This window comes from Falco biarmicus, chromosome 3 (genome assembly GCF_023638135.1).
Source record: "Falco biarmicus isolate bFalBia1 chromosome 3, bFalBia1.pri, whole genome shotgun sequence".
NCBI classification, from domain to species: domain Eukaryota; kingdom Metazoa; phylum Chordata; class Aves; order Falconiformes; family Falconidae; genus Falco; species Falco biarmicus.
In genome coordinates this window covers 51,778,651-51,805,380 of record NC_079290.1, presented here as the reverse complement: position 1 = coordinate 51,805,380, position 26,730 = coordinate 51,778,651, and the positions used below count along the sequence as shown (strand labels likewise).

At 42.1% G+C, this 26,730-nt stretch overlaps 1 protein-coding gene across 4 annotated transcripts in view; it reads right to left on the bottom strand.

The window, feature by feature from the left end:
- NOL4 (nucleolar protein 4) overlaps positions 1–26,730 on the bottom strand; it is a 201,352-nt gene that overhangs the window by 159,733 nt on the left and 14,889 nt on the right. For all 4 annotated transcript variants that reach the window (XM_056333150.1, XM_056333152.1, XM_056333151.1 and 1 more), the window contains exon 2: positions 4,769–4,918. In XM_056333150.1, coding sequence (XP_056189125.1) covers positions 4,769–4,918 — 150 coding nt within the window. The remainder of the gene's footprint in view (positions 1–4,768; positions 4,919–26,730) is intronic.

Genomic DNA, 26,730 nt, shown 5'->3' with positions numbered 1-26,730 from the left:
CCAACGGGGGGGTGGAGGGGGAAGCGGGAAAGCAGGGAGTGAGAAAGTGGCTGCATGGTACTTAGTTACCAGCTGGGATTAAACCACAACACACCGCAGTTCTCCTTTCAAGATGGGATGCCTATACAAAAATAAGTCCTTCAGGACAGAAAGTGAAAAGTACTCTTCCAAAGCAACACAGTTCCTCCGGGACACTGAGCTGTATCAGTGAGTGCCAGCCAAGTCACCCCTACAAGGATCCTTGGTACTTTCTCCTAAACGCTTAACAAATTCTTTGCTTCAGCACATCTCACCACACCTCCTATGGAGCCCGGCAGAGGACCTGGTGGGAATGCAGGACAAACAGGGCCCTGTTTGGGCACCGCTGCTTTCCTTGGCACTAAGGAACATGGTCTTTTCACCTTCTGCATCTTCCTCATCACCTGTGCCCCTGCTGAGCAACCGACTCAGACAGGCCATGTGTCACACATCCTACCTTTGTAAGGAATTATCTCCCAGATCAACGCCCTCAGCATCTTCCCTGTTTTTGAAGTCCCCTGGGAACAAGGGAACTAGCTGAGATTATAAGCATCATATTAAGTATTCCTCCAGTCTGGCATACTCCAGATATGATTTAAAGTTCTTGGTTTCATTGTATATATGTAAGCCAGGTCTTTTGGTTTTTTGCTGGTGTAGATCTACCTACAGTTGTTCTGGCAAGAAACACAGCCCATCAATCTTATATTGTATCAAGTCGGCATTTGAAATGAGCACAAAACCTGCCAGTTAAAAGGGAAGCTCACTCTTTTTTGCATATTTTCAAGGTTACTCTCTCATATCTCCCACATAGACTTTGTACAATTCCCTTCTCATTTGGTAGTGTGCAGAGAAGAAGAAAATGGGACCTTATTCTAAACTTAAATATTGAAGTAAGATGCTTTCCTAATTAATCTATATGGTTTGTGCCGAGAAATCACAAAGTTTGAGTTTGGTACATTGCTGCCCCAATTAAAATATAAAGGCTACCTTCCAATACACTGCTCTTTTAGAGGTACCAAGTATCAGATCCTGTTTATCTTCCCATGCAGCACCACTGCAGGAAGTCCCACAGAAATCAATCAGTTGTAAAAATGCCATTTGTTTCCACACAGTCAACATAAAACAGTCAGAGCAGATTACAGATCCACTAATTGAGTTTGTAAGCTGTTCTGAACATGCTTTCAGAGAAACACACTGATGTATTTTAGCACTCCAGCATCTGGGGTGACTCTACCAAAAATTAAAAAGACTCTACTTATTCCAAGTTTGTTACTGTATATAAATGCAAAAGTAGTTTATTAAGTCACCTTTGACAATTTCATTACCCTTCTAATCATGCTTGAGTGCTACTCAAAACTTTGAGTGGAGCAGCGTCACTATTGCAAATAGAGACTCACACATATATAAGCAAATTAATTACTTGAAATCAATATGTTGCAATTCTTAGGGATGTGCCATTAATTTTTTAGAAATACTCAGGTACTGAAAATCCATGACAATATTTATGAACTTCAGATGCTTAGCAATTTTGTACTGAAACTGTGGTGGTTTTCTCCCCATCATTTCTCTGCTAAAATGTTTTGGTTACCCAGTGAGAGAGCAGAAGCAATGTGATCGTCACATGCCATGAATTATGAATAACAAATAGCAGTTGTACCATACAGTTTGTGAATCCTCCTTCCTGTAAAAATTCTTCACTCAAACTATTTGGTGAATATTTATGCATGATAAGTACATTCACAGATCTCAAGGTTGATTCACTTTTGACACGTGAATAAAGAAACAAGACTAAATTAATCTTGTTCCCTATTCACTTAATAAAATTAAACCCCGCCAAAGTACTTCAGTTTGATTTATAAAGCTTTTAGGGTATAATGCTTTGTGAGACAGTTACCCAAGATACTGCCTCTTTCCTCCTGCAATGCCAGACAAGATAGATATTGCACAGCTTGCTGGAACAGACTGACAATACAGCTCATAATTTTAGTGCAGTCATTTTCATAGACAGGTCCAGTAAAGGACCATGTAATTCCCCAGTTAGTCTGGTAGAGTTTGAGGCCTGTTTACTTAATCTAATTCTCGTGTCAGGGTGGAGAACAAGAGCTGGCATTAGTTTGTTCTGGAGTCTTTTTTCCTTTTTTGATTCTATGGAAGTCTGTAAAAATTATATGTGTGTGAATCCTGGCCTTGGGAAATATGACTCAAAGCCTTTATTCACAGAATCACAGATTGGTCAGGGTTGGAAGGCACCTCTGGAGATCATCTAGTCTAACCCCCTGCTAAGGCAGGTTCTCCTAGAGCAGGTTGCACAGAGTCACATCTATGTGAGTTTTGAATGTCTCTGGAGATGGAGACTCCACAACCTCTCTGGCAGCCTGTTCCAGTGCTCTGTAACCCTCACAGTACAGAAGTTCTTCCTCATATTCAGAAGGAACTTCTTGTGTTTCAGTTTGTGCCCACTGCCCCCTGTCCTGTCGCTGGGCACCACTGAAAAGAGCCTGGCCCCATCCTCTTGACACTCACCCTTAAAATATTTATATGCATTGCTAAGTTTCCCTCTCAGTTTTCTCCAGGCTGAAGAGGCCCAGCTCCCTCAGCCTTTCCTCACAAGGGAGATGCTCCAGCCCCCTCATCATCTTTGTAGCCCTCTGCTGGGCCCTCTCTAGTAGTTCCCCTTCTCTCCTGAACTGGGGAGCCCAGAACTGGACACAGCACTCCAGACATGGCCTCACCAGGGCAGAGCAGAGGGGGAGGACAGCCTCCCTCCACCTGCTGGCCACCCTTCTTCTGATGCACCCCAGGATCCCATTGGCCCTCTTGGCCACCCGGGCACACTGCTGGCTCATGGCCAGCTTGCTGTCCACCAGGACTCCCAGGTCCTTCCCCACAGAGATGCTTTCCAGCAGGTCAACCCCTAAACCAATATGCAATGAAATGATTGCACAAATATTGCAGACTCTGGTAACAAACTTACATTTGGGCATCCTTATCCTCTGCTCATAATGATGCAATAATCTCAGGTCGCAATTGCAATAAAAGTTGACATGAAATGAAACTACTGTGTAGGCTATTGAATCTGCACAAGTAGTTCTCACAGAAGATACCCTAGTTGTCTTTCATGCTGTTTGCAATAAACAAATTTCTTACCTGACCTGGAATCATGGGATTCTTACAGTAGTAAATGTTATACTTGGCGTGTGTTTGTGTAGGATGTAGGATGATGACCTGAAGTATTGTATTTATAGTTGGCAGCACTATTTATACTTGTATATTATTCCACAAAGTTTGTGACCTATACCTTTGATCAGCTTACTGAAGTAAAACAAAATAGATAAGGTCAATGAAAATACTACTTTGCTAATGCTTTCTAAAAGAGAAGACCAAGTATCAAAATGGCCAAGGTGACAGATGAAAATCAATTTAGACAGTTTGTGTTTGTTTACCCTGAAATAACACTCCAAGCCTTACAAAAGCACACCCAGATAACGGATGTATTCATATATCTGTCTTAAGGTCAATACCACTGGGAACAAATTATAAGAAATTTTGCCAAGAGCTTATCCCACAGCAAACCATCTGAAATAGCCTATAAATAAAATATCTGTGAAGAGATTCATAGATAAATAGTAAAGTTTGTTATATACCTGAAAAAAGCAGTAATGGAAAAATAGCTGTTTCTTACAGCTAAAATCAAAGATGTGGGTATCAGAAATGTGGAGTTCCGCCACATTCTGGTGACCTCTGAACAAAAACGGCCAATGTGACTGCAGGTGTTTTTTAATGTGAAGAATACTGTGTTCAGGGTGACAGGTCACCTCAGGGCCCTGTGCACAGCCTGCCACCAGCCTCATCTTGCTAGGACCATGGGGAGAGGATGGGCCCTGGCTGGGAGCCCCTGCCCTGCTGCCCTGGGGGAGCCCCTGGTACTTCAGCAGCTGGAAAATCAAGCACTGAGCATGCCTGGGACTATCATAGATTTGCGCATGGAAGTCTGGCCATCCAAAACCAGGCAAGCGCATACATTTTAAACACGTTGGGAAAGTGCAATAAATGTTTCATTAGTTCTCCATAAGAAAAGTTATATTTGTGCCACTAACCACAAAAGCAATTTATAGCTATTTTAAGGCAGTGGCTGAACTGGTTAGGTCAAACTACAACATGCAATTAAAAATCTTAGAAATAATCATTTCTCTCTACTCAGCCAGTTTATGCAGGTGTGAGAGGTGCCCTCTCAATACTTCTCTCATTGTACCTATTAGCTTTCCGGCCTTTTGAATTTAGGATATTAACAAGTTTTCATACCATTAAACCATAACTATACTTAGCCTGCAACAATAAACTACAAGGCAACTTCATCCATATGATGAAGTACAGCAACTCATTTACCAAAGTTGTGGCAATAGCTTCTAAGTCTTCTTTAAGACTTCATCCATTTAATAACAATTAATTTATACAGAGTTTTCACAGAAATTGTCAAACCATTACAGAAAGAATAAATTCCCTGCTTGCATCAATCAGAAATCTCTATTGAAGTCAATGGATCTGGGTTTTATTACACAGAAAATGTGATTTCTAAACTGTATGTTTCCATGCATTATTGAAAGATCTCTGAAATAAATTTGAGGGTGAGGGTTGCAGTACTAATCCAGTTGGAAAAAACACAAATCACATGCCATGTGGTTAAGCCCAAATCACTCATGCTTTTAGAGACTGATGTTCACCTTTAGTTTGTTGGGGGTTTTTTACTTACTGCTTTATACGTTCTCTTTTGTCCAGCATGTTTTCTGATTTGTTCTCCATTAGGCCCAGTTTCAACATGCATGGAATAGATAATGTCAAAGAAATCTTCTACGACGGCTACCCGCCGTAAAGACAGCTTCTCATCTACACCTACTCCATCCTGAAAAGGAAAAAAACATAAAAAGAAAGAGTAAGAAGGATGAGATAAATAGATGAATTATGATAGCCATGGGATGCATTGTCCTTTTTTAGCAGGGTGTTAAAAGACACTTCCACTGAGATCTGAAGGTCACCCACCCTGTGAATGTCTGAAACAGTACTGTAGGAAAACTGTATGATCAGAAGGATCACACGGACCCTTGCAAGCAGTCCATTTTGACAAGTCAGGGCATTTGGTCTCTTGATAGAACATGATCTTTCACTCCAGTATTTAAAAACCAAAACAAAATGTGTCTGTGCTTCTTTCTCCAAATGCACAAACAAGATTCAAAGGCTGAAGCAGTCCCAAACACGTGGCACAGAAATGCATTATGCGGCTGTTAATAAGAATGCAACAGCTCTCTTATCCTCTTATTTCCTTCCCACCCCCCCACCCCCCCAACACCCCACCCCCAGTAAATCTGTACCTAGCACTTCATAAAGGTATATAATAAAAGGTTTTAATTCACTGGTGACAGAGCTGACTGTAATTATGAATACAAAGGAAGTTGTTACAATTTACCCCTGCAAAACTGGTTTGAAAATATACTACACAAAGACATATCACAGCATGAGGAAAAGGGACATTTTTTTAATTTGTGATTTTTCCACACACGTTTCCAGTTAGTGACAGAAAAGTGAGGACACCTACCATTTCATTTTCAAAAGTAATAGTGCCACAGTAGCTAAAGATTTATGAACAGAACCAGTCCCAAACATCTCTGAAACTAATCAGTGCAGTTCAGTTCCTGCCTTTTAAACAGGACCATCCATATGAGCATTTTTTTGGTTTATAGCTGTCTATGGATTCAGTTGTAACGAAGGGACAGTATCTGGGACCCTTGTTTTTCCAGAGCAGACTGTGTTTTGTAATACAATATAAGTATATGAAGAATAAAATAAGAATGGCCAATTCACTTGTACTCCAACACAGTATTTGAATTTGCACCTCTAGAAGCAGCAGTGTCACCTAACCTTCAATGGTATTTGAAACAATAAGGGCACTCCAAACTCAACACACTTGATAACACCATTACTGCTACTCTAATTCGTGCCACAACAAAACTGATTTACTTTGACCTTTTTTGTGACAAAATACATGCAATTATTGCTGCGGTGACCAAACAAAGATGAAAGATGAGAAATGAAAAGGAAATAATTATGTGATTCCTAGTTGCCATCCCCCTGCTCATAACTTTTTGCTAACCCATTCCAGAAGGTTTGCTGGATGTGGACAAACATGGTTTATTTTTCTCACTGCCTCTATTTGCATTCCAGCCCACTTACTTATATTTTTCATATTGTTCACAGAAAGGACCCAAATAATTGCAATGGCTCCAAAGAACACTTCAAGGTGACACAGAGGCACTCTGACACGTTCCCAGTAGAGATGGAGAAAACATCAGTGCCTTTATAGAGTAACTTTCTAAACATGCATGACTCCGAACGGTATCGAGTTAGGCGGTGTTGATATGCTACCAGCCAGACAAGTTTTGTCCTATCCTGCTCCAGTATGCCCAAACTTCTTCAGAGAGGTCCCTGCCCAAAGCTACATGGTCCCCTCCATCCTCACAGCAGGTTGGGCTCCTTATCCCCAGGAGACAGCTGGACCAGAGCAGAACTCCCACACGTGTGATGAGAGGACTGCCATAGTCCTGATGGAAGCGACTGTGTTGAGGATTCAGGGTGGAGAAAGATGAGGAATCTGCAGTGCAGTCACCACTACAGGTTCAAGCCTTAGAAAGATCAGCTGGGAACAGTTGCTCTGAGATGGTGGTGAGGCTCCCATCCCATTAACAGTCTCTAAAATTTCACTAACCAGCAGTTCAACAATTCTGTGGCATCATGACAGGTTCGGGTATCAACACCATTAAGAATTTACTTGGTATTATCCACCACTATTGCCCACTATTTAAAAAAAGAATGCTTTAGAGATGGGGCCAACATAAAATCCTGATCTTTGCAGCTTTAATCTTTAGAAGAATTCACATGTGAACTCTGTAGGGGGGCCCATCTTCAATCATTATTTTCTCACCACCCAAACAGCACGGTGGGATCCCTAATGATTTCAAACACTCTTATTATGATGACAGCGTTATCTCACATCACTCTCCAAACACTCAGAAGTTTATAGTGTTGATTAACTGATAAAGATTTAATCTGTTTATTACTGATGAGTTTTGTTTTAGGAAATTTCCTACGGGGGAGCTCTCTTTTTTAATTAAAGAGAAACGCATTACAACAATATTAATTTAAAACCTGAGATGCCACCTCAGCAGAGCTGACACATATAAATATTGGGAATATATTCAAAGAAGGAACTCAAAAACAAAACTAATTTTTCTGCTTTTGGAGGCCATAGTGTGCAGTCCTCTTTTTTTGATGGTACCTCCCTCCTGGACACTGACACCCAAAGGTAGGTAGGTAAGCATGATGTGGGTGTGCTCTTCAAGCTGCATTTCTCCATCCAGCTGAATAAAACAGTAAGCATTGCAACTATTGCTAAAAATGCATGGAAATAAAATCTGCACAAACTCTCTGTCATGCCTTCTAACTGAAGTGCCAGAAAATTAATACAAACTTTCCAAATCTTGTCAGTCAAAAAGGGTACAAAAAAAGGGTTTACATGGAGCAGAAACTGTTTCAGGGGAAGACAGTACCATTATTTAACATCTATACTCATAACTTCATCATAACTTTATCTGGTGGGGCCTGCACCTGACTAGGTCAGGCTTCATTCTGGTGCTGTATAAGGCTGTAAGGTAGAGCCTGTTTCGGAAAGCCTGTAGTGCTGCAGAAGGTGCTGAGCTGCTGCGAGTGAGCTGCTCAGTCCATCTGGCAACATGCAGTGCCGAGCAGGGACTGTAAGCCTTAGCTGCAGAAGCAATACACCAGATGAGCAACTTGAATAAGGTAGCTTACTTACCGGGACTTTCGATATCCCAAGATTGATATCCCAACAAGTAAAAAGCTGGGCAAATGATACAACCTCAAACCTCCGCTTAAACCATAAAGTCTTTGAAGTGGACACAGTTGTATCAGGCTTTTCTGCCATACACCATTACACTACACTTTTATCCTGAAATTGCTATTTGATAAAGGCATTAACAAAGGAACTCTACTTTATAAGCTGGCTTTGGGTAAAAATTTTCACAGTGCCTGAGGGGACATTTTTTTAGCCACAACTAGGCTAAAAAGAGGTGAGTGAAGGAATACATGATAATGCTATTCAGATGTCTGAAAGGCTATGAAATGTCCACAAGGGACAGAACAAGTAATAGGCTTAAACCACAGCACAGGAGATTTACGTTAGACATTAGGAAAAACTTACTGTTGATGTGGATAGTCAAGTATAGTAATAGTTTGCCTGGGGAGGCTGTGAGATATGTACGTCACAGGAGGATTTTGAGACCAGGTTAGACAAATATCTGTCACGGATAGTTTGAGTAAATCCTGTCTTGGATAGACTAGATATTAATTGAGTTCCTTCTTGATAACTCTAGGACTGAGAAGCTTAAATGCCACTTTCAAAGTGACTTGGGAACTAACAAAGCTGGAATAGCAATGAGGATATTTATAAATCACTGAGGTATTTTTAGGACTTTTATTCGTCATGGCAAGAGTCCAAGCCTCACTTTCAAAAATTACTTAGGAATGGAAGCCTCACTGAATGTTTCACTTCAAAGACTGGACTTCAACTCTCAAATCTTTTAGGCAAAGCTACATCCCACACATTTCAGTCGTCACTGAGGTATGCCCCTATCCTAAACCAGTTCTCAGATTCCTCTCTGGCCAGCAGCATGACAGCCACTGCCAAAATATAATTCATCTTTACAGCTGCTGGAATGGTTTCAATCTCTACCAGGGAAAAGTTACTTAATTTTACTCTTTGTATTGCAGGATGTCCTGTTTACTCTTGGGTTTATGTTTATTCAGAGATCTTACTATGTTCTTAGGATACAAATAAAAAGATGGTTTTCATTTTCAGCCCTACAGATTCCATTTGCACTCTGAGATGGAAGTTATTTGTTTATAGATAGCTACACAAAGAATAAATGTCTGGACAGAAGTGACTTTTACAGAGTTGTGCACCTCTTGGAAAGTGCTAGGGATCCCTTTGAACAAGGATGCTTGAGGAGAGAGTCAGTCTCTTTTATTGAGGTGGAGTCTATAGAGCTAGTGGGAGTAAAGAAGGGAAAAAAGTTTGCCAGTGAAGCGAACAGATAAAACTTAGTGAAGACAGCAAAAATATCTATTATAAAAAAAGGCTGTCATCTTTATATTACTTTGCAGAGGAGAGAAAAATTTAATACAAGCCTTTAAAATTAAAGCCACTGAAACAAAAGTGCTTGCAATTCCTTGCTTGAGAATACCTGTACCATCTCATGTTGAAATTTCTTGAGAGAAATAGGCCTCATAAAACACCCTCTTGCTTTGAGAATGAATGTAACTATCAGCATCTTTACAGTGTTTGAAAAATATTCCTATAAACACATGATAGACTGAAAATAAAAGTAAAGGCTTTGTTGGTGGTTTTATAGAAAATGTTCAGGTCTATAAAAACCTCTGTTGTAAAAGCCAGAAGCATCTACAAAACATTAACAGTAGATGGAAATCACAATCAACCTAAGTATTTCATTACCTAACGTAAATCACATACAAATGTAAGGCCTCTATGAATGCAGAACTATGATGTGTAACATTTTTCTCATATAACCAGTATTTATTTGTGTCACCACACCTCTGCTGACTAGTATTGCCTCTTGCAGTCTTGAAGATGCACTTCCACTGGATGGGAAGCAAAGTCTTTTGCTGGCTGAAACACTGTGCTCTGAATGAACAAAACATTTTGCATAAAATTAGCTTATATGTAATGAGCTCCTGACATGATTGTATGTAGGTGGTTTACTCCCTTTGGATTCAACACAGGAAAATTTTGTACTGTAACTGTTAAGAGGAACCAATGGTAGTTTATGTGCAACATGAGTCTTATATACCTGTCTGCAGAAATAAGTCAAAATTAATGATCAAACTGAAAATCCCATTATACATTATTTCCTTTATCTGCTTGCTCAGTAACTGTAAAAATACTAATATTTAAAAAGAGAGATGACCATTTAGGAATATCTCTTACTCCACAGAAATTAACAAATCCAGTTTAATGAGCACACAGATTTGAATTCCCAGGTTATTAGTACATCCATTTGAATATCTAATTTATTCCTGTCGACACAGTATAAATTCACAACACATCAAAAATTATTAGTATTTAATAGATATTATTAGACTGCCTAAAAATAAATTGATCATTTCTATCCAGTTCCTAATGGAAAGTGTCCACAACAGTGAAAGAGGTATTTATTATTTGAAATTTATAGTTTCTGTTACTCATTATATGATATGTTTGAACAGTAAATCTCATCTTTTACCAGCAGATGGAGACAGGAAAAATCAGAGTTATATTAAGGCAGATACACACACATCAGAACCATTTCCAGCTGCCAAGTCCTCTCTCTGGAACCTTTAGAGCAACAAACCCTAAAAGGACTAAACCAATAAGCTAGGATATGGCAGCAATGAGTCAAACTAATTGTAGAAATAGATAATGAAAATAAATAGAATAAAGTGAAGTAAAATGGCAAATTAATATGCCATTTGAGATGAGAGACTTAGACTAAACAACAGACAAAAAGGTTTGGGATGTTATGAAAGCTGTAGGTGAGAAAAAGTCCTCTAATTGTCTTGACAGGGGAGTCCTAGACACCCAATAAATAGCAAGACATACCAAATCAATACTGAGCAGAAGTCCCTTTCTCCGTTATCTCTTAGACCAGTCCAGATGACAGGAAATCATAAAAACCAAATCTCTGTCCATGAACAATAAGGGGTGCATGCTGAGTGACATGTAAGTCTAAAAGATCCCACCCAGAAAGACTACACTACTGAATCCTTTCAGGTGAGGCCATCACCTGGTGTGAATCACTAGCTCTATTTAATTAAGCTCTAGCAATTAGAGATAACGGGTTGTGAAATGCGTGTGCAGGGATCTGCTTGTTAGACTACCATCGGATAAAGTCCTGGAGAGAAGAGACCTAAGAGCTGGTTAATATTCAAGGATCACCTCCTCCAAGCTCAGGAGTGATGTCCCAACAAAGACAAAGTCGGGCAGAAACACCAGGAGGCCTTCATGGATGAACAGGGAGCTCCTGGACAAACTCAAAACACAAAAAGGAAGCCTGCAGAGGGTGGAAGCAAGGACAGGCAGCCTGGGAGGAATACAGAGAAATTGTCTGAACAGTCAGGCTGGGAAAGCTGAAGCCCTGATAGAATTAACTCTGGCTGGGGATGTCAAGGGCAATAAGAACAGCTTCTATAGGTACATTGATAGTAAAAGGAAGACTGGGGAAAATGTGGGCCCTCTCCAGAAGGAAACAGGACATCTGGTTACCTGGGACATACAGAAAGCTGAGGTACGCAATGACATTTTTGCCTTGGTCTTCACTGGCAGGTGCTCCAGCCACTCTGCCAAAGTCACAGAAGGCAAAGGCAGGGACTGGGAGAATGAAGAACCACCTGCTGTAGGACACAATCAGGTTCGAGAACACTTGAGAAACCTGAAGGTGCACAGGTCCATGGGACCTGATGAGATGCATCCGTGGGTGTTGAGGGAACTGGCAGATGAAGTGGCTAAGCCACTATCCATCATATCTGAGAAGTTGTGGCAGTCCAGTGAAGTTCCCACTGACTGAAAGAGGGGAAATATAACTCCCATTTTTAAAAAGAGAAAAAAGTAAGGCCTAGGGAACTACAGGCCCATCGGTTTCACCTGTGTGCCCAGCAAGACCATGAAACAGATCCTCCTGGAAACTATGCTAAGGCACATGGGAAATAGTGAGGCGACAGCCAACACGGCTTCACTAAGGGCAAATTGTGCCTGATAAACTGGGTGGCCTTCTACAACGGGGTTACATAATTTGTGGACAAGGGAAGAGCAACTGATGTCATCTACCTGGACTTGTGCAAAGCATTTGACACTGACCTGCATGACAGTCTCTAAATCCTTGTCTCTAAACTGGAGAGCCATGGATTTGACAGATAGACCACTCAGTGGATAAGAAATTGGCTGGATGGTCACACACGAAGAGTTGTGATCAACAGCTCAATGTCCAGGTGAAGACCGGCATTCCTCAGGGGTCCGTATTGGGACCGCTTAACATCTTTATCAGCAACATGGACACTGGCATTGAGTGCACGCTCAGGACGTTTGCAAACGACACCAAGCTGTGTAGTGCGATTGACACGCTGGAGGGAAGGAATGCCATCCAGAGGGACCTTGACAGGCTTGAGAGGTGGGCCCATGCAAACCTCGTGAAGTTCAACAGGGCCAAGTGCAAGGTCCTGCATGTGGGTTAGGGCAATTCCAAGTACAAATACAAGCTGAGTGGAGAATGGATTGAGAGCAGCCCTGAGAAGAAGGACTTGGGGGCAGTGGTGGATAAAAAGCTCAACATGACCAGGCAATGTGTACCTGCAGCCCAGAAAGCCAACCATGTCCTGGCCTGCATCAAAAGAAGTGTGACCAGCAGGTCAAGGGAGGTGATTCTCACACTCTACTCTGCTGTTGTAAGACCCCACCCTGTACTTCGTTCAGCTCAGGGGCCCCCAACATAAGAAGGACATGGACCTGTTGGAACAAGTCCAGAGGAGGGCCATGAAGATGATCAGAGGGTTGGAGCACATCTCCTCTGAAGACAGGCTGAAAGAGTTGGGGTTGATCAACCTGGAGAAGAGAAGACTCTGGGGACACCTTATTGCAGCCTTCCACTACTTAAAGGGGGCCTAAAAGAAAGCTCAAGAGGGACTTTTTACAAGGGCATGTAGTGATACGACAAGGGGGAATGGCTTTAAACTGAAAGAGGGTAAATTTACATTATGTATTAGGAAGAAATTCTTTACGTGACAGTGTTGAAGCACCAGAACAGGTTGCCCAGAGAAGCTGTGGATGCCCCATCCCTGGAAATGTTCAGGGCCGGGCTGGATGGGGCTTTGAGCAACTCAGTCTAGTGGACGGTATCCCTGCCCATGGCAGGGAGGTTGGAATGAGATGATCTTTAAGGTCCCTTCCAACACATTCTATGATTCTATGAAATCCAACTTGCCAAACTGCAATGGGAAGGTCTGCCACCTTGCTTTCCTTGAAGTGTACTAAAATGGGCCTGGAGATTATTTCATGATAGACAAGCTACCTTCAAAGTTATCCTCAGATGCCCCTTTGGCATGAACAGGATAATAACCTGGCCAGTGGTCCCTGAGATAAATATTTTAAGTTCTTTCCATATTGGAGAAGGGCAGAAGCTTTTCTTTTTCATCTTTCTTCAAAAGTGTGGCTGGATAGGCAGATCTATCATCATCAGTGTTGGTGCAAGAGAAGAGCTTTGAAATGAGAACAGAACATGTCTACTGACTCTTGCATTTTGTACTGAAAATAAACATGGACATGGCAAATGAGAGGCAATTTCAAAAAGCCACTTCAAGATCAACAGCACTCAGGGTCCTGAAGGAATGGCAGGGAAGACCCCAGTGAAAAATAAACAACAGGCAGAGCCCTGGCTGCAGTTTACTCTTCACAGTTTAAGAGTCAGCTCTTAACTGAGGTCTTAATACTCTTCCCCCAGCACACTAACACCTGATTTTTTTTTTTTCCCTAGGTGTTTAAACATTTGCACAACCATTCTGAACAAAAACGGGTCACAAGACAGGCCACATTTTACTATTTGTGAAGTCTGTTGCTGCAGGCTAACCAAACACCATGAGCTCTATCTCTGTGAGCAAGTGGGGCACCACAGGAAGAGCAGATCTGTAGAGCAAAGCAGTCAGTATCAAGGAGCTGATTCCAGACCATACATATTTCAGGCTAGCTCAAACCTGGTCCCCTGCACTGGACAGCCACTTCTGGTTGCAAACTAGTAGGTGCATGCCTGGAACAAATGCCAGTTTTCTTTCACTGAAAGGAACCCAGTTCATGCACTGAAAAAACACTGCAATGTGACATGAAGCACAGTGAGCATGGTCAGGAGCTTTGTTTCAAAGGCACGTTCATTCTCCAAACTAAAATGCCAGTGCAGATGCAGCCTTAGCTTCCTTAATAAGGCAAAAAGATAGGATTTTTCACACATGTATACTGTGGTGAACATTACCCAAACCGATGAGGAAGACACTTAAGTACCTGGCTCAGGGACACATAGCCCTGGTGTGACTGGGAAGAGCAGAAAGAAGCTGAACACCTATTCTGACGTGGACGCCATATTTGCTGCATCGCACCCTCTACCTGCCTCCCTCTCTGGCAAACTGCTGCCTACTTAGCCTGTTAAAACAACAGATGATGCTTCCATCATTAGTTGAAGTCTGATTACAGCTGGCCTTTCTTATTATTATTTTTTGACAGAGAAAGCAAATTAATGCTATATTCTGTCTACAAAAGTATATTGAGCTGGTATATTTAATACAGGAACAGTTAATTCAGGCACTAAATGCATCATATTCAGTGAAAAGAATGGGACAATTTCAATCAAACCAAAGCCAGGACTGGACAGAGAGAGCAGAAGAGCACATAAACACCTGTGAGGCAATGGCAATTTTCACTTCAAAGGTCATCTTTTTGTCAATCTCTAACAACAATAAAAATTTTAATTCAGCAAACTGCATTTTCAATTGAACTTAACCATAATTTATCAATGAATTCTTCATTTTTAAAAATAATCTGAAAAATAATTTCTGATCTTAGACAATTTCAAAATAGTTTGTTTAGAAGTCTACATTTTAAGAGAGAAGCAATAACTATTTCTTTTTTTATATAAACAGATTGCATTATTTCCTGTTCCATGAAGGATGCTGTCTCTTTTCTAGTGGGTCAGCTTTCTATTAGAAATAATTACTTTTGACTTTGAGTGAAAATACTACAGTTCTGGAAATATCCATCACACTTCACTTGCCCACTTCAAACTCACTGTTTGGTAAGCATCTGAAAGTTAATAAACCTAGTTAGGACATTAAAGATACCTGAAAAGAGGAGAAGTGTGACTAAATTTAACTGAAGGTTTTGTTTAGACTCGAGCAGTATAACTAAATTTAACTGAAGTTTTTGTTTAGACTCACATTCATAATCAAAGTTTTAATGCGTTTATTCCTTCTCAATGATTCATTAAAAAATTCATCTAGGTATGAACAACTTCTACCATAATTTTCTATAATTGTGTAAATTCTAAGAAATTGCTGGGTTTAAGTTTAAAAAACTGCCAAGACTTCAGTTCTACCAACTGGATGAAAGTGTGTGAAAATTCACCGCATTAAAGTAACATATTATTCTTCTACTACAGCAAAACTGAACATGGAGGTAAATATTAGGATAACTATAAGATTTCTACCAACTAAGAGACACCAAAAAAAGTTCAAAGAAGTAATTCTGAGTCTGGTGGTAATCCTTCTGTGTACCGATTTCTTCAGTTGTTCACAAAACTGTAAATACACCGACAGGCTAAGCCAAAAAATAGAAGGATAACAACAAAGTGAAGCACAAGTGACCACTAAATGTACACATACTGAAATGACATTCCCTTCAAACACTTTTTCACATCTTTCTACTCTTCATGTATTTTATCTGATAATTATATCTGCCAGGCTGTAAACAGTTATTCTAACACTCTTCCAGAGAAGACTGCAATGCCAAGCTAAATGCTTAGCATGGGAACTGCCTTTTCAGTCTCACAGGTAATCTGGAAGGGTCAGCTATTCCTGGCGAGTATTTTGAAGGGAAGGGACTTCAGCTCCCCGTTCTGACGGCTCAGCACACTGTACCATAATTTCCATGAAACCTTGTTTCTAAAAGTTACTAGCAATGACAATACATACAAAACTTAGTTTTACTTTCATCTCAAAACAGGCAGTTCTTTGTATCTATACAGTACTTTGGTAAGCATAAAAAGATTTGCTGTTCCCAAATAAGGTTACCAGGATAAAAAAACTAATTCTCTTCAAATATTTTTGACTGTAGGGGATTTTAAAATGCATGGGTGTGAATCCTAGAGTGGACCTGTTTAGAGTGTTTTGGGTTTTTTTCTAAATTATAATATCTGGTATTGTCATCAGTTCAGCAAAAAGAAATGGGCAAGCTACCATCTAAATGTTAACTCTTAACACTGCTGTCATGTTCCAAAAATGAGCAATTACACAATTATATTCTAAAGTGTGCTATACTTTACAGGTATTCAAGCACTAAGGGAATGCAACATAGATCTATAATGCCACCTTTTTTCAGACTGATGAAATGCAACTACTGTACGCCAAAACTAACCTAAGTGCTAAAGTGAAGCTTAAATAATAAGAATGCGCTACCCCAAAGTGCTGGGGTAAATATAAATGTATATTTTTAAATTATATTTCAAATACTCATAAATCTCTGATGCAAGGGTGTTCACAGAGGGAACTTACTCAGTAAATAATGTGATATGCAAGTCCCAAGAGTTATATACAGTGGTCAGGTGCCAAGAGGATACCACACCATAGATCAACACAGCTCAGTGACAAAACTTCTAAAAAAATAATAAATTGCTCCACAATCCCAGTTAGTCAGTAAAATACCTCCAAAAGTCAGGGGAAAAGGATGGATCAAAAGACTGCTAGTGCGATATGGTGGGTTTGTGTCTAGATCTCTGGGTCCAACTCCAGCAAGTGCTTTTGTCCCTTAAAGTTGCTTCCACCTTCCACCTGCTGCCTACTGCAAGGAACAGTCCTGGGGTGGCAGGGAGATGAAGTCTGTGACCTAATCTCTCCCACAGATATTTCTGCAACAGCTGTTCACTTGCTTATACAAAATGAGTTCATGGTCTCAGCACAGTTCCCAGAAGACAGCTGGCTCCATCACCAAAATCACTTCTATAACAGACCATTAGGTGCCATTAATTGGTAACCTCATTAGCAACATCAGTAAAGACACTGGGGATCCGATTTTAGGCAGCTTGCAGTAGGGACAGATGAGAAAACATTAGTGGTTTTGCATCACCCATACAAAACCTTTGTGCTGATATAACCCAGGCACTGGTTCAGCAACCTCGCTTGCAAGGCAAAGCGCAGAATAACAACTGTCCCCAGCTCCAGTGCCAAAGGGGACAGGCATCTCCAGAGCACCCCGTGCTCCACACCCGGCCTAGCTCTCTGCCCACATTACCAATATACTTCCCACACTGGAAGAAAGCAGTTTGTTGTAGAGAGCAAAGAGGTACTTCCAAGACCAAATATTCCTGGAGTATAAGCTAACAGCCTCTAATGGAGGTCGCTCCAGATTTCTGCAAGGCCAAGCGGGCAGGGATGATGAAGGGGCTCACTGTAATTGCACAGGCAACGTTACCTGACCAGGGATACGGGCACTGGGGACTCAACAGTTAGATTAGTACAAAACTGAATGTATGGGTCTGTGCTTGGCACACTGACTTCTGCCTACAGGCAGTTTTAGCAGTAGTGGTGTTACAGCCCTGATGACCTATGCACATAAGCAAAGTAAGACCTGTAGGGAATACTGGGGTCTGTTCTCAGACCAAGCAACACAGTACTTCGAAAAATCAGGCAAAACATTGGATACACAATCTCTCGACCAGGTCTGAAACAGAAGGAGCAAATGTCACGTCAGATATCAGCAATAAGTTTTCATTGTAGCCAGCAAATGCCATGAACCAAATATCTAACCATGTTCTTCAGGCAAATTCATTATGAGGGGTGCAAAAGTTATCCTTCAAAAAATACACTAAAAAATCCCAAAGTTTTGAGCCTATCTCAGACCTGAGGGAGGGCTTGTGCACTCAAACTAGAATTTGTGCAAACTAAATTAGTAGGTAAATAAAGAATATTGCTCTTTTTTTTAATTAGTTTTGTTCATATTTGTGTGTACGCACAGATCAGGTTTTACAAAATTAAATTACCTCAGAAGACATATGTGGGGCTCTTTAACAACTTATTTGTTGGCTTTTTCTTTAATTAAATTACATTTCCCTAATTCTACTGATTTCTCCACTCCTGCAACAGCACTCTTCTTTCCTGGGTAACCTAGGCAAGAACAAGTGCCAGATGCAAAAAACTGTATTTCTGTGAGGAAGTACCGTTGCAAATAGCCAGATTATTTAGACCAATTTTTTTCTCCTTTTCTTCATCCTCCCTTCCCCAACCATAAACAAAGTCCACAGCATGAAGAGGCCAATCCTTGCCAGAAGAACCAAGTTTTGAAAAACACTGCTCAACCATATGTTCAGTCCTGACCAGCGTGATAGTTAGGAGGCTGACATCTGCAGATGGAGAGTTCATATCACCGCTCAGCACAAACATGCTGCTACTGTACACTGAAGTCAATATTAGCCAGACTTTGCTTAGGAAAAATTTTCAACACTGATCTACAGTTTCACCTTGCCAATTAATTTTTGCTACAGGGATAAAAATAAAACATATATCTAAAAAGAACCTAAACTAAAAATGGCGGTGGTGATTGAAAAAAGGAGCCTTTATGAATCCTTTGGGAAATCTCCTTTAGAAGGAAAATTCTTCTGTATCAGATATTACATTGAAGCTGTTAGTGTGATAGAAAACACTTGCTAATGTTACACATGATGAACCTTCATGAAAACCCACCAAACTCTATTTGGCCTGTAGGGTTATGCACTAAGATAATACAACTATCTAAAACAGTCTCCTGAAATTCTTTGAAGGCCCAGTAGACTCAGGTTTTCTCTAAATAAATTCTATCAGCCTTTCCTTCAATAAGCACTATCAGAACGTAAGTCTTTCTCGCCTTACTTAATGCCCTTCTGAAAGCAGGGAGAATACTCAAATGCTTGTGGGAGTGCTATTGGTTCTTCTCACAGAAGCAGTAAGAAAAAATACATCTTCCCCACTACTTTTTACTTTTTCTCCCCCCTTGCTCCTCTTTCAGTCTATCTGCAGCTCTTCATGCAGTCCACTTTTTTCAGGGCTTAAAGAGATGTATGGTTAGCAATTTCCACAGGGACTGTGGGCATGTTCTCTCAGGCATGCTCAGGCACCACTGCTCATCCGAGGGCGAGGAATCAAAATCTGTGCCTGCTCTGCCACTGGCAATGAAATTCAGTGGGTTCATGCTTGTTGTGTCCTTCGTTCAGAACTTTACTGCATAGTAGTCCCCTTCTTCAAGAGCCTATACGTAAAAGATATGCCTCTCTATGAATTTTAAATGTTTTGCAGTCTTATCTAACACGCACATGTATCACTGATTATAAACAGGAGAGTGAATGGAACTATTTTCCTTTATTATGTTGCTTTGAAACTGAAATGGACATTGATGCCTGGACTGCATCAGTAACCTAGAAAGGGGTTAGATCTCAGTTACACTAACTTTACTCAGAACATTTCCTGCATCAAATCTGAAGCATGCCCAAAACAGCAAACAGTCCAAAACACTGGTAAATACACATTACAACTGACTTTGCAAATGCTGTTTTATTGGGTGAATTCAGCTTCTTAATTTTTATAAATATCAGCTTCTTAATTTTTTTAATGAAGGTAAGAGGTACTCTCCAGTTCTGATCACTGATTATGATGTCCACCATTCCTTTTCTTTTTTTAACATAATTAAACAGTCAAATAATGAAGGAAAACATATGATTTCCTCAACAGTACTGCAAAAATAGGTGTTTTGAGTAAGTAGGTAACCAGATTTACCCAACATCTGATGCATGATACAAGACAGGAAATTGGAGCATTTGCAAGAGACTCCCTATTAATCAGATGTTTGCAAGTCTCTGCCTTAATCTAAGCATGCCCATGTGTTTACTACCATATAGTATTACTTTGCATGCTAATATTAGTATATGTAAAGCACAGCTGATGAAAGAAAAGGAAAGATTCAGATGAAACAGTCTGTTCTGTATAATTAAAGTTCATGATTATTCTTTCATATCTACAACAGTTAACATGCAAACTATACGAATCTTTCTAATTATTAGTACAATTCTAGGCTCAAAATATGAACCAAGCACTATATTAACATTTTTTCTTTTATGTATCCTTACTTGCACTTTCTTTATATAAAAAGAATAAAGTTTTAAATTTCTCAGCTGTTTACCAAAGCAGGAAAAAAAAAAATTGAAACATAGCATTAGAATTCAATTATGTATTACATACAGTATAGTTACTGTAATTTTCATCAGGTTCACCAGAATTTGGCGCTCTGTCTCCCAATATCTTAAACTACTGCATTCGAACTGCCGCAAAACCACAATTCACCAATATTAAGTGACCTGCCCATTTTCTCACGCCTTTGCGTATACTGGCTGTATTAAGATAATGAGAACAACACTCAGATGTCTTCAGTAATAATAATGACAATAATGTTTGTCTTCCTCTCTTTACATATACATGCTGCATATAGTTTGACTGACGGATACAGCCATCCAACCCAGAGCTGGTTGTAATTTACAGTTTAGCTTGCAATGTGCTATGGGATCTCTTGAGATGAATAGTACTATACAAAATCAGGGACATTACAGGTGAACAACAAATCAAATGGTCACTTAGCACACATCCTGACAGAAAAGGGACTGCTTTCTGTTGTTCATGATGTAATTTCTTCTGTCTCATCTTAAATGACTCTTCTGATGAAAGGTACCTTTCATCACTGCCTCTAAGAGGCAAATTTACAGACTAGTAGAGGTAAATGCAGAATCTTTGGCTGAGGCCATGCCAACCGCCTGCTACAAAAGGTTTGCAGACTGCTGTACTGCTGTTCCTTAGTCATGTTCACTTGGAAGACAGACACAATACTAGCACTCTTTAGGATTCATTTGGGGAATAAAGTTTCTCTGCTGAGAAAGAGTTAGCAAGGCCCTCTCAGCAGCAGTGAGAAATAGGTGATCACCTCCCTAAGGCTTTGCCAGATCACTGCCACGCTTTGAGCATAGCTCCCAGCTCCTGCTCTGCTCCTGTCAAAAACAGCTTTCTTTGCAAAGGGTCCAGCACATTCCTTCATCACGAATAGTAACATAATTAAAAATCCCATTGAAGACTCACATTGACTTTAACAAAATATGGATCAACCTCCCAAATTCTCCTACTGTCTCTAAAATCATGCTCTGCCTGCAAAGGACTAGGGAACACCATCATCAGTTTTAGTTCCTCAGCAAAGCTGATGCAGAGATGACAGTTTTAGATATACATTAGAGGTGGCTAAGGGTATAAAGCCTCAAATCTATCTTACAAAGGACAGCCAACATCTATTTTCATCTTGCTGACAACATGAACAACATTTTTATTCTGCTCAACAAAACATTAACAAGGACTGAATCTGCAATTCTTTCTGCATCAATTCAACATTAAACTGCATCTTCTGAGATGCTGATGTGCCTACAGGAAGCTGCAACTTGCTTTGCTCAAACCTTCACCTTTTCCTTACATCAGGCTTGATTGTTCCTGGACTACACTTCCCAAGACACACTGCAGAAGGAGCTCATGTATATCATGAAACATTTAGTGAAATCAAGGATGCCAGTGTAGTAAGAATTCTTGTATCACATCTCTCCCTTTGTAAATACATTGTACCCACTCATTTGCTGGCACTTTATAGCAACCACTAACTGCAAATAACCTAAAAGACTTCAAAGCACTTGAAGTCAACAGATGAAGTCAGCTATGCAGACGAGTAACTACTTTATCTACATCATTTAGGCCTTGTCTGCTCTAAGAGAAATAACGCTATTACTTTATTGACAAGTCACACCTGCTACCCAAACCACAATAAAGTCCAGTTCTCCTCACTAGGAAAACTCTAAATTCAAAATCCTATGTCTACAACTGCCAAATCTGCATGGATCACCAAGATGTTAAAAAGACCACACAGACAAACCCTGTTCTGTTCCGTGCAAATAGCCTATTACAGTACTGTATTTTGAGTGCTACAGCCCTTAAAAGGAAATGACACAGCAATTACCCATCAAATTGAACCATTTCTAGCATAACTTTTCACTGGGGGTATTCTGCACGTATCCTGCAATTGGTGTTCTGGGGAGACACCAGGCACAGCTGCATGTCTGGTAAATACATGTGTTTGTTTTTTTACTTATGGGTGTGTGTGAAATTAAATTCAATTTGATTCAGTAATACTTCACCGGCATGGCAAGCTGGCTAAACTTTGCTGAAGAAAAACGAACAGACCCTTGAGGTAGTTGTTACCAGCTGGTACAATGCATTTAGGATGGGGTTTCATTCTGTATCTAGGGTTTTATTCCATCTATCTATTCATCACTACAGCCCACTTCCCATCTTGCTCAGTCATTTTTAACAGTAACTTGCCATCTGAGGGTACTTCACTACAAAATGCCATCATTGCACTCTCCTCCAGGGGTCAGGAATACTTTTTCTTCAGGCTTATTGACAAACACATTTTATGATTTCTGATGACACCCAAAAAAATCTTTCTGAAACTCCCTCAGATTTTGGATGTTGAAGCAAAAAAGGTGGTGGCTCCATTTCATTTTTTCCTATTAGATTTTCTGCTCAGATGCTCCTTGTTTTTTGGTTTTGTGTCCTTCTTTCTGCTTATAGCTTACAGACATTCCTTCTCCATTCAGGGTATCTGTTCCAGCTTTGCATATTCACTGAAATAAATCTATTACAATGACAGCATCCAGTCTAGCACCCTACTGTTCGCATTCGTCCTGCCCAGACCTTAGCTATACTGGGTATCATGAGTTACAGAGACAGAATCACAGCATCACAGAAATATGGAAAGGTTTGGGTTGGCCTAAGGGACCTTTAAAGATCACCTCATTCTAAATCCCCTGCCATGGGCAGGGATACCTTCCACTAGATCAGGTTGCTCAAAGCCCCATCCAGCCTGGTCTTGAACACTTCTAATGATGGGGCATCCACAGCTTCTCTGGGCAACCTGTTCCTGTGTCTCACCACCCTCACAGTAAAAAAATGTTTCTTTAAGTCCAATCTGAAAACTAGCCTCTAAGTTTGAAACCACTGCCCCTTGTCCTATCTCTACAGATGCCTTGGTAAAAAGTCTCTCTCCTTCTTCCGTATAAGAACCCTTATATACTGAAAGGCTGCAATAAGGTCTCCCCAGAGCCTTCTCTTCCCCTGGCTGAACAATCCCAACTCTCTCAGCTTTTCCTCATAGGAGTAGTAGTTCCAGCCCTCTAAGTGGATCCTCTGGACCTGCTCTAACAGGTCCGTGTCTTTCCTATGCTGAGGACTCCAGAGCTGGCCACAGTACTCCAGGTGGGGTCTCATGACAGCAGAGTAGAGGGGAAGAATCACCTCGACCTGCTGGTCACACTTCTTTTTATGGTGGTGATGATTATAATGGTTTATAAGGAACCATTATGATCAACTCATCTGATGCTATGTATAACTCAAGCTATATAAATTTTCTGCATTAATTCTTGCAAGTTATTGATGCTGTAGGTATTGCAGCAATTTATTTTGCTTTTTTTGTCCCGCAGAAGTCAAGCTATTAGAATTATGGGCCCAAGAATTAATGACATTGATGTTGCTTTCACATTTGATCCTCCTGTGCTCCTGTGTTGCAGCAGAAAGAATGTCTCCTGGTTGTGGCAGGATGGCACCTGGGAAATACTATTTCAGCAAGCCATTTAGTAGAATGCTCTCCTTCTCCAGAGCTTGCTTTATGATGCAGAATACTCATGCAATTTTTTTCACATTAAGTTTTTACAATCTGATTTGTAAATTCTGGGGACTGAAGTTTCTAGACTCCCCTATTATGAAGCTGAGCTTTATATAATTTAAGATATATTCAGTGTTCCTATGTTTGTACTTAAACTATTTGGAGTTTTATTCTGAATTTTTTTCAAAGAGCTTATTAGGCATTATGTTGAGGATCCTGCTGAAATTATATCCTGCATTCTCTCATCTTTCGTATTTGTGGCCTTTGTTTCAGTAATAATTATTTAACGGATACTTGAATTGGTGAAACACAGTATGGAAAATCATTAAATCAGTCTGAAAACTCTTATGATTTAGGAAAAAAAGCACACTTATTTTGTTCCCTGGTTTCTAAGTCTACAGGGTCCGCTTGGGACATTTGCAGATTTTAAAGTGAAAGTTCTCAAACCACAGCCTGCAAGACCATTCATGGTTTATGAATCAATAGTATCAGTCTCTACAACCACACTAACCACTAGCATTTTATACACTCATCAGTCAAAAGGCTGATAATGAAATACCTACAGTCCTTGGGAGATTCTGAGAACTGACAGGGAGTTGTTGCTACGACTGACAATCTCTTCTATACAGCTGTGGGGATTACTAAGTGATTTTTGCCTCATTTTTTAACACAAAAGTAGAATTTTCATGAGCATTTGACTGGAGATGATTTTTTTTTAAATAAAAAATTACAAACACCATGGGATTCAAAATGAATTTGTAACAGTTGGTAACTCTCAATTTTTAAGCTATTTTAACATCTATAGAGAAAGATTCCTGCTCTTTTTTACATTAACATCTTTAGGGTACAGATACGGTTTTGTGGTTAGTTTTTCACACAGGAAATAAATTTTTATTTTCATGAGTGATGTTACTATTGGTCAGGTATTTTACTATCTTTCTAGGTCTCAGCTGTGTTCTATTAAAGACAATGGGAGTCCTCCAGCTGTATTTGATGACACGCAATCCAGCATTTAGTGAAGCTGATAAAAAATAGTTTTCTCATATTACGGCTAAAAAAGAAACTTCTAGTAACTGGGGCTAAGGACGTTCCTCCTGTCTGCCCCCTCTTCCCAGTTTCTGGGCTGCCCCATTCAGCTGCATGGAGGATGGGACTTACAAGTCTTCTCTGGAGGGACAGACCTGGCTTCAGAATAGATCGGATTGTTTGCACATCAGGGACCCAAGACCACATTTTCATAACTCCACACAGAAGTTTTTATTGCCTGTAATAGCCAGTTTAGTACCTTGAGGGCCGAAAGTTGAGCAACATTGCTTTTCAGCAATAGCTGTAACTATATACTACACCTCATACCATACAGCTACCTACACACAGTAAGAGAGCATCAGGGCTGGTAAGCAAATGGTGTCTTAAGTACCGGGTCCTGGCAAAAGCAGAAAGCAAGGGTGAACACCAGCAGTAACAGTGGCGCAAGGCTTTATTTCCACTCCCTGCACCTCAAGTCATGCCAACCATGACATGTCACTATTTACAGCAAGTATTTATTTGTAACTGCAGTGCCGTTGGGCAGCCCTACACCTGCCAGCAGGGTCTCTTGTGGCATCACATCATGGTACAGTGAATTTACTTAAGGCACCTGGGGCTTGTTTCCAAAGACAAGGGCTTCCCTAAGTCAGACCACTTGTTCCCAGAGGCCTGTGATGTCTGCAGGCTATAGGGCCATGGTGCAAGCATGCTGCGGGTGTTTTGATGAAATAGCTACCAGCCGTACGGCCTCGTACATGCACCAGCACCCATCCCCTGCTGGGAACAAGGCAGGCTGGCATAGAAGTCCGCCCACACGGCTGCTCTGGCCAGACAGGGCTATCACCCGCCTATCTCCAGCACTAGCATTATTCTGGGTGCTACCAGTGCCAGCAGTAACCACAGCGCTGGGCAGGCACTGGGCATTTGCTGCACGGAAAATACTCCGGAGCCACTATTTTACCTCACGTTCTGACCGAACGCGCGGGGCCGGCACCGCCCGCGGCGGGGCACAGGCCGAGGCCCGGCGGCTGCGGGACGGCGGCCGCGGGGCGGGTGGGCTCCCCCTCCGCCCCTGCCAGCCGCAGCCCTTTCTGCGGAGGGCTGGCACGGCCTCGCAGCGGGCCCCCGCGGGAGCCAGGCCGGGCTGCGGCGGGGGCCGGGGGGAGGCGGCGATGGCCGGGCGGGAGGCGCTCTGCGCCGCCTCGGCGGCGGTGGCCGCACAGGTGCTGCCGCAGCCCGTCGCCATGGGAACCGCGCGCGCGGCGGGGGGGCGCTGCCGAGGGCGCGGTGGCCGGGCCCGGCCGGGCCCCCCCGCTCCGCGAGTGGGAGTGAGGAGCGGGTGTGCGTGTGCGTGTCCCGGAGGTATTTCACTGTTACCATAGGAACAGGCGGGGGGAGGCGGTGGCGGCACAGCCGCACCCTCTCCGCGCTCCCCCCTCCCCCGTGCCCTCAATGCCAGCCCAGGCCCTGAATCAATTAATGGAGCCGCAGCGGCGGCGGAGCGGCACCGGGCTGGGGCGGTGGGGGCTGGAGCGGCGCCCCTCAGGGCAGCCCCCGCACCCAGCTGGCGTCGCGGCCCCGGCTGCCTCCCGCGGGGCGGCCCCAGGCCCCGGGACGCGGGCCCCCGAGGGGCGGCCCCGGCAGATGGCCCCTCCGCAGCCGGCGCCGCTCCGCGCCCGCCGCCCCCCGCCGCCGGCAAGGTGCGCCGGGGAGAGGCGCTGCGGAGCACCGGGCGGCACCCCTGGGAGCCGGGGCGGCCTGTGCGGCGCGGGGAGAAGGGGCGGGGGGAGCAACAACAACAAAACCCCAACTCCGCACGGCGCGGCGGTTGTTTACGGCACCATATGGCTGCAGGGGGAGGGGTGAAGGAAATGCCTGCCGGCTGCCGAGCCGCTGCGCTCATTATGTCCGATGGAGTCACGGTCACCGCGCCTCCTGCCAGCGCCCGGCCCGCCGCCTGCCAGCCCCGGGCGGCTCCAGCTCCCAGCACACGCGGGTTCGGGGGCGCGGCGTGCCCCGGAGCGGAGGGACCCCGCAAACCCTCC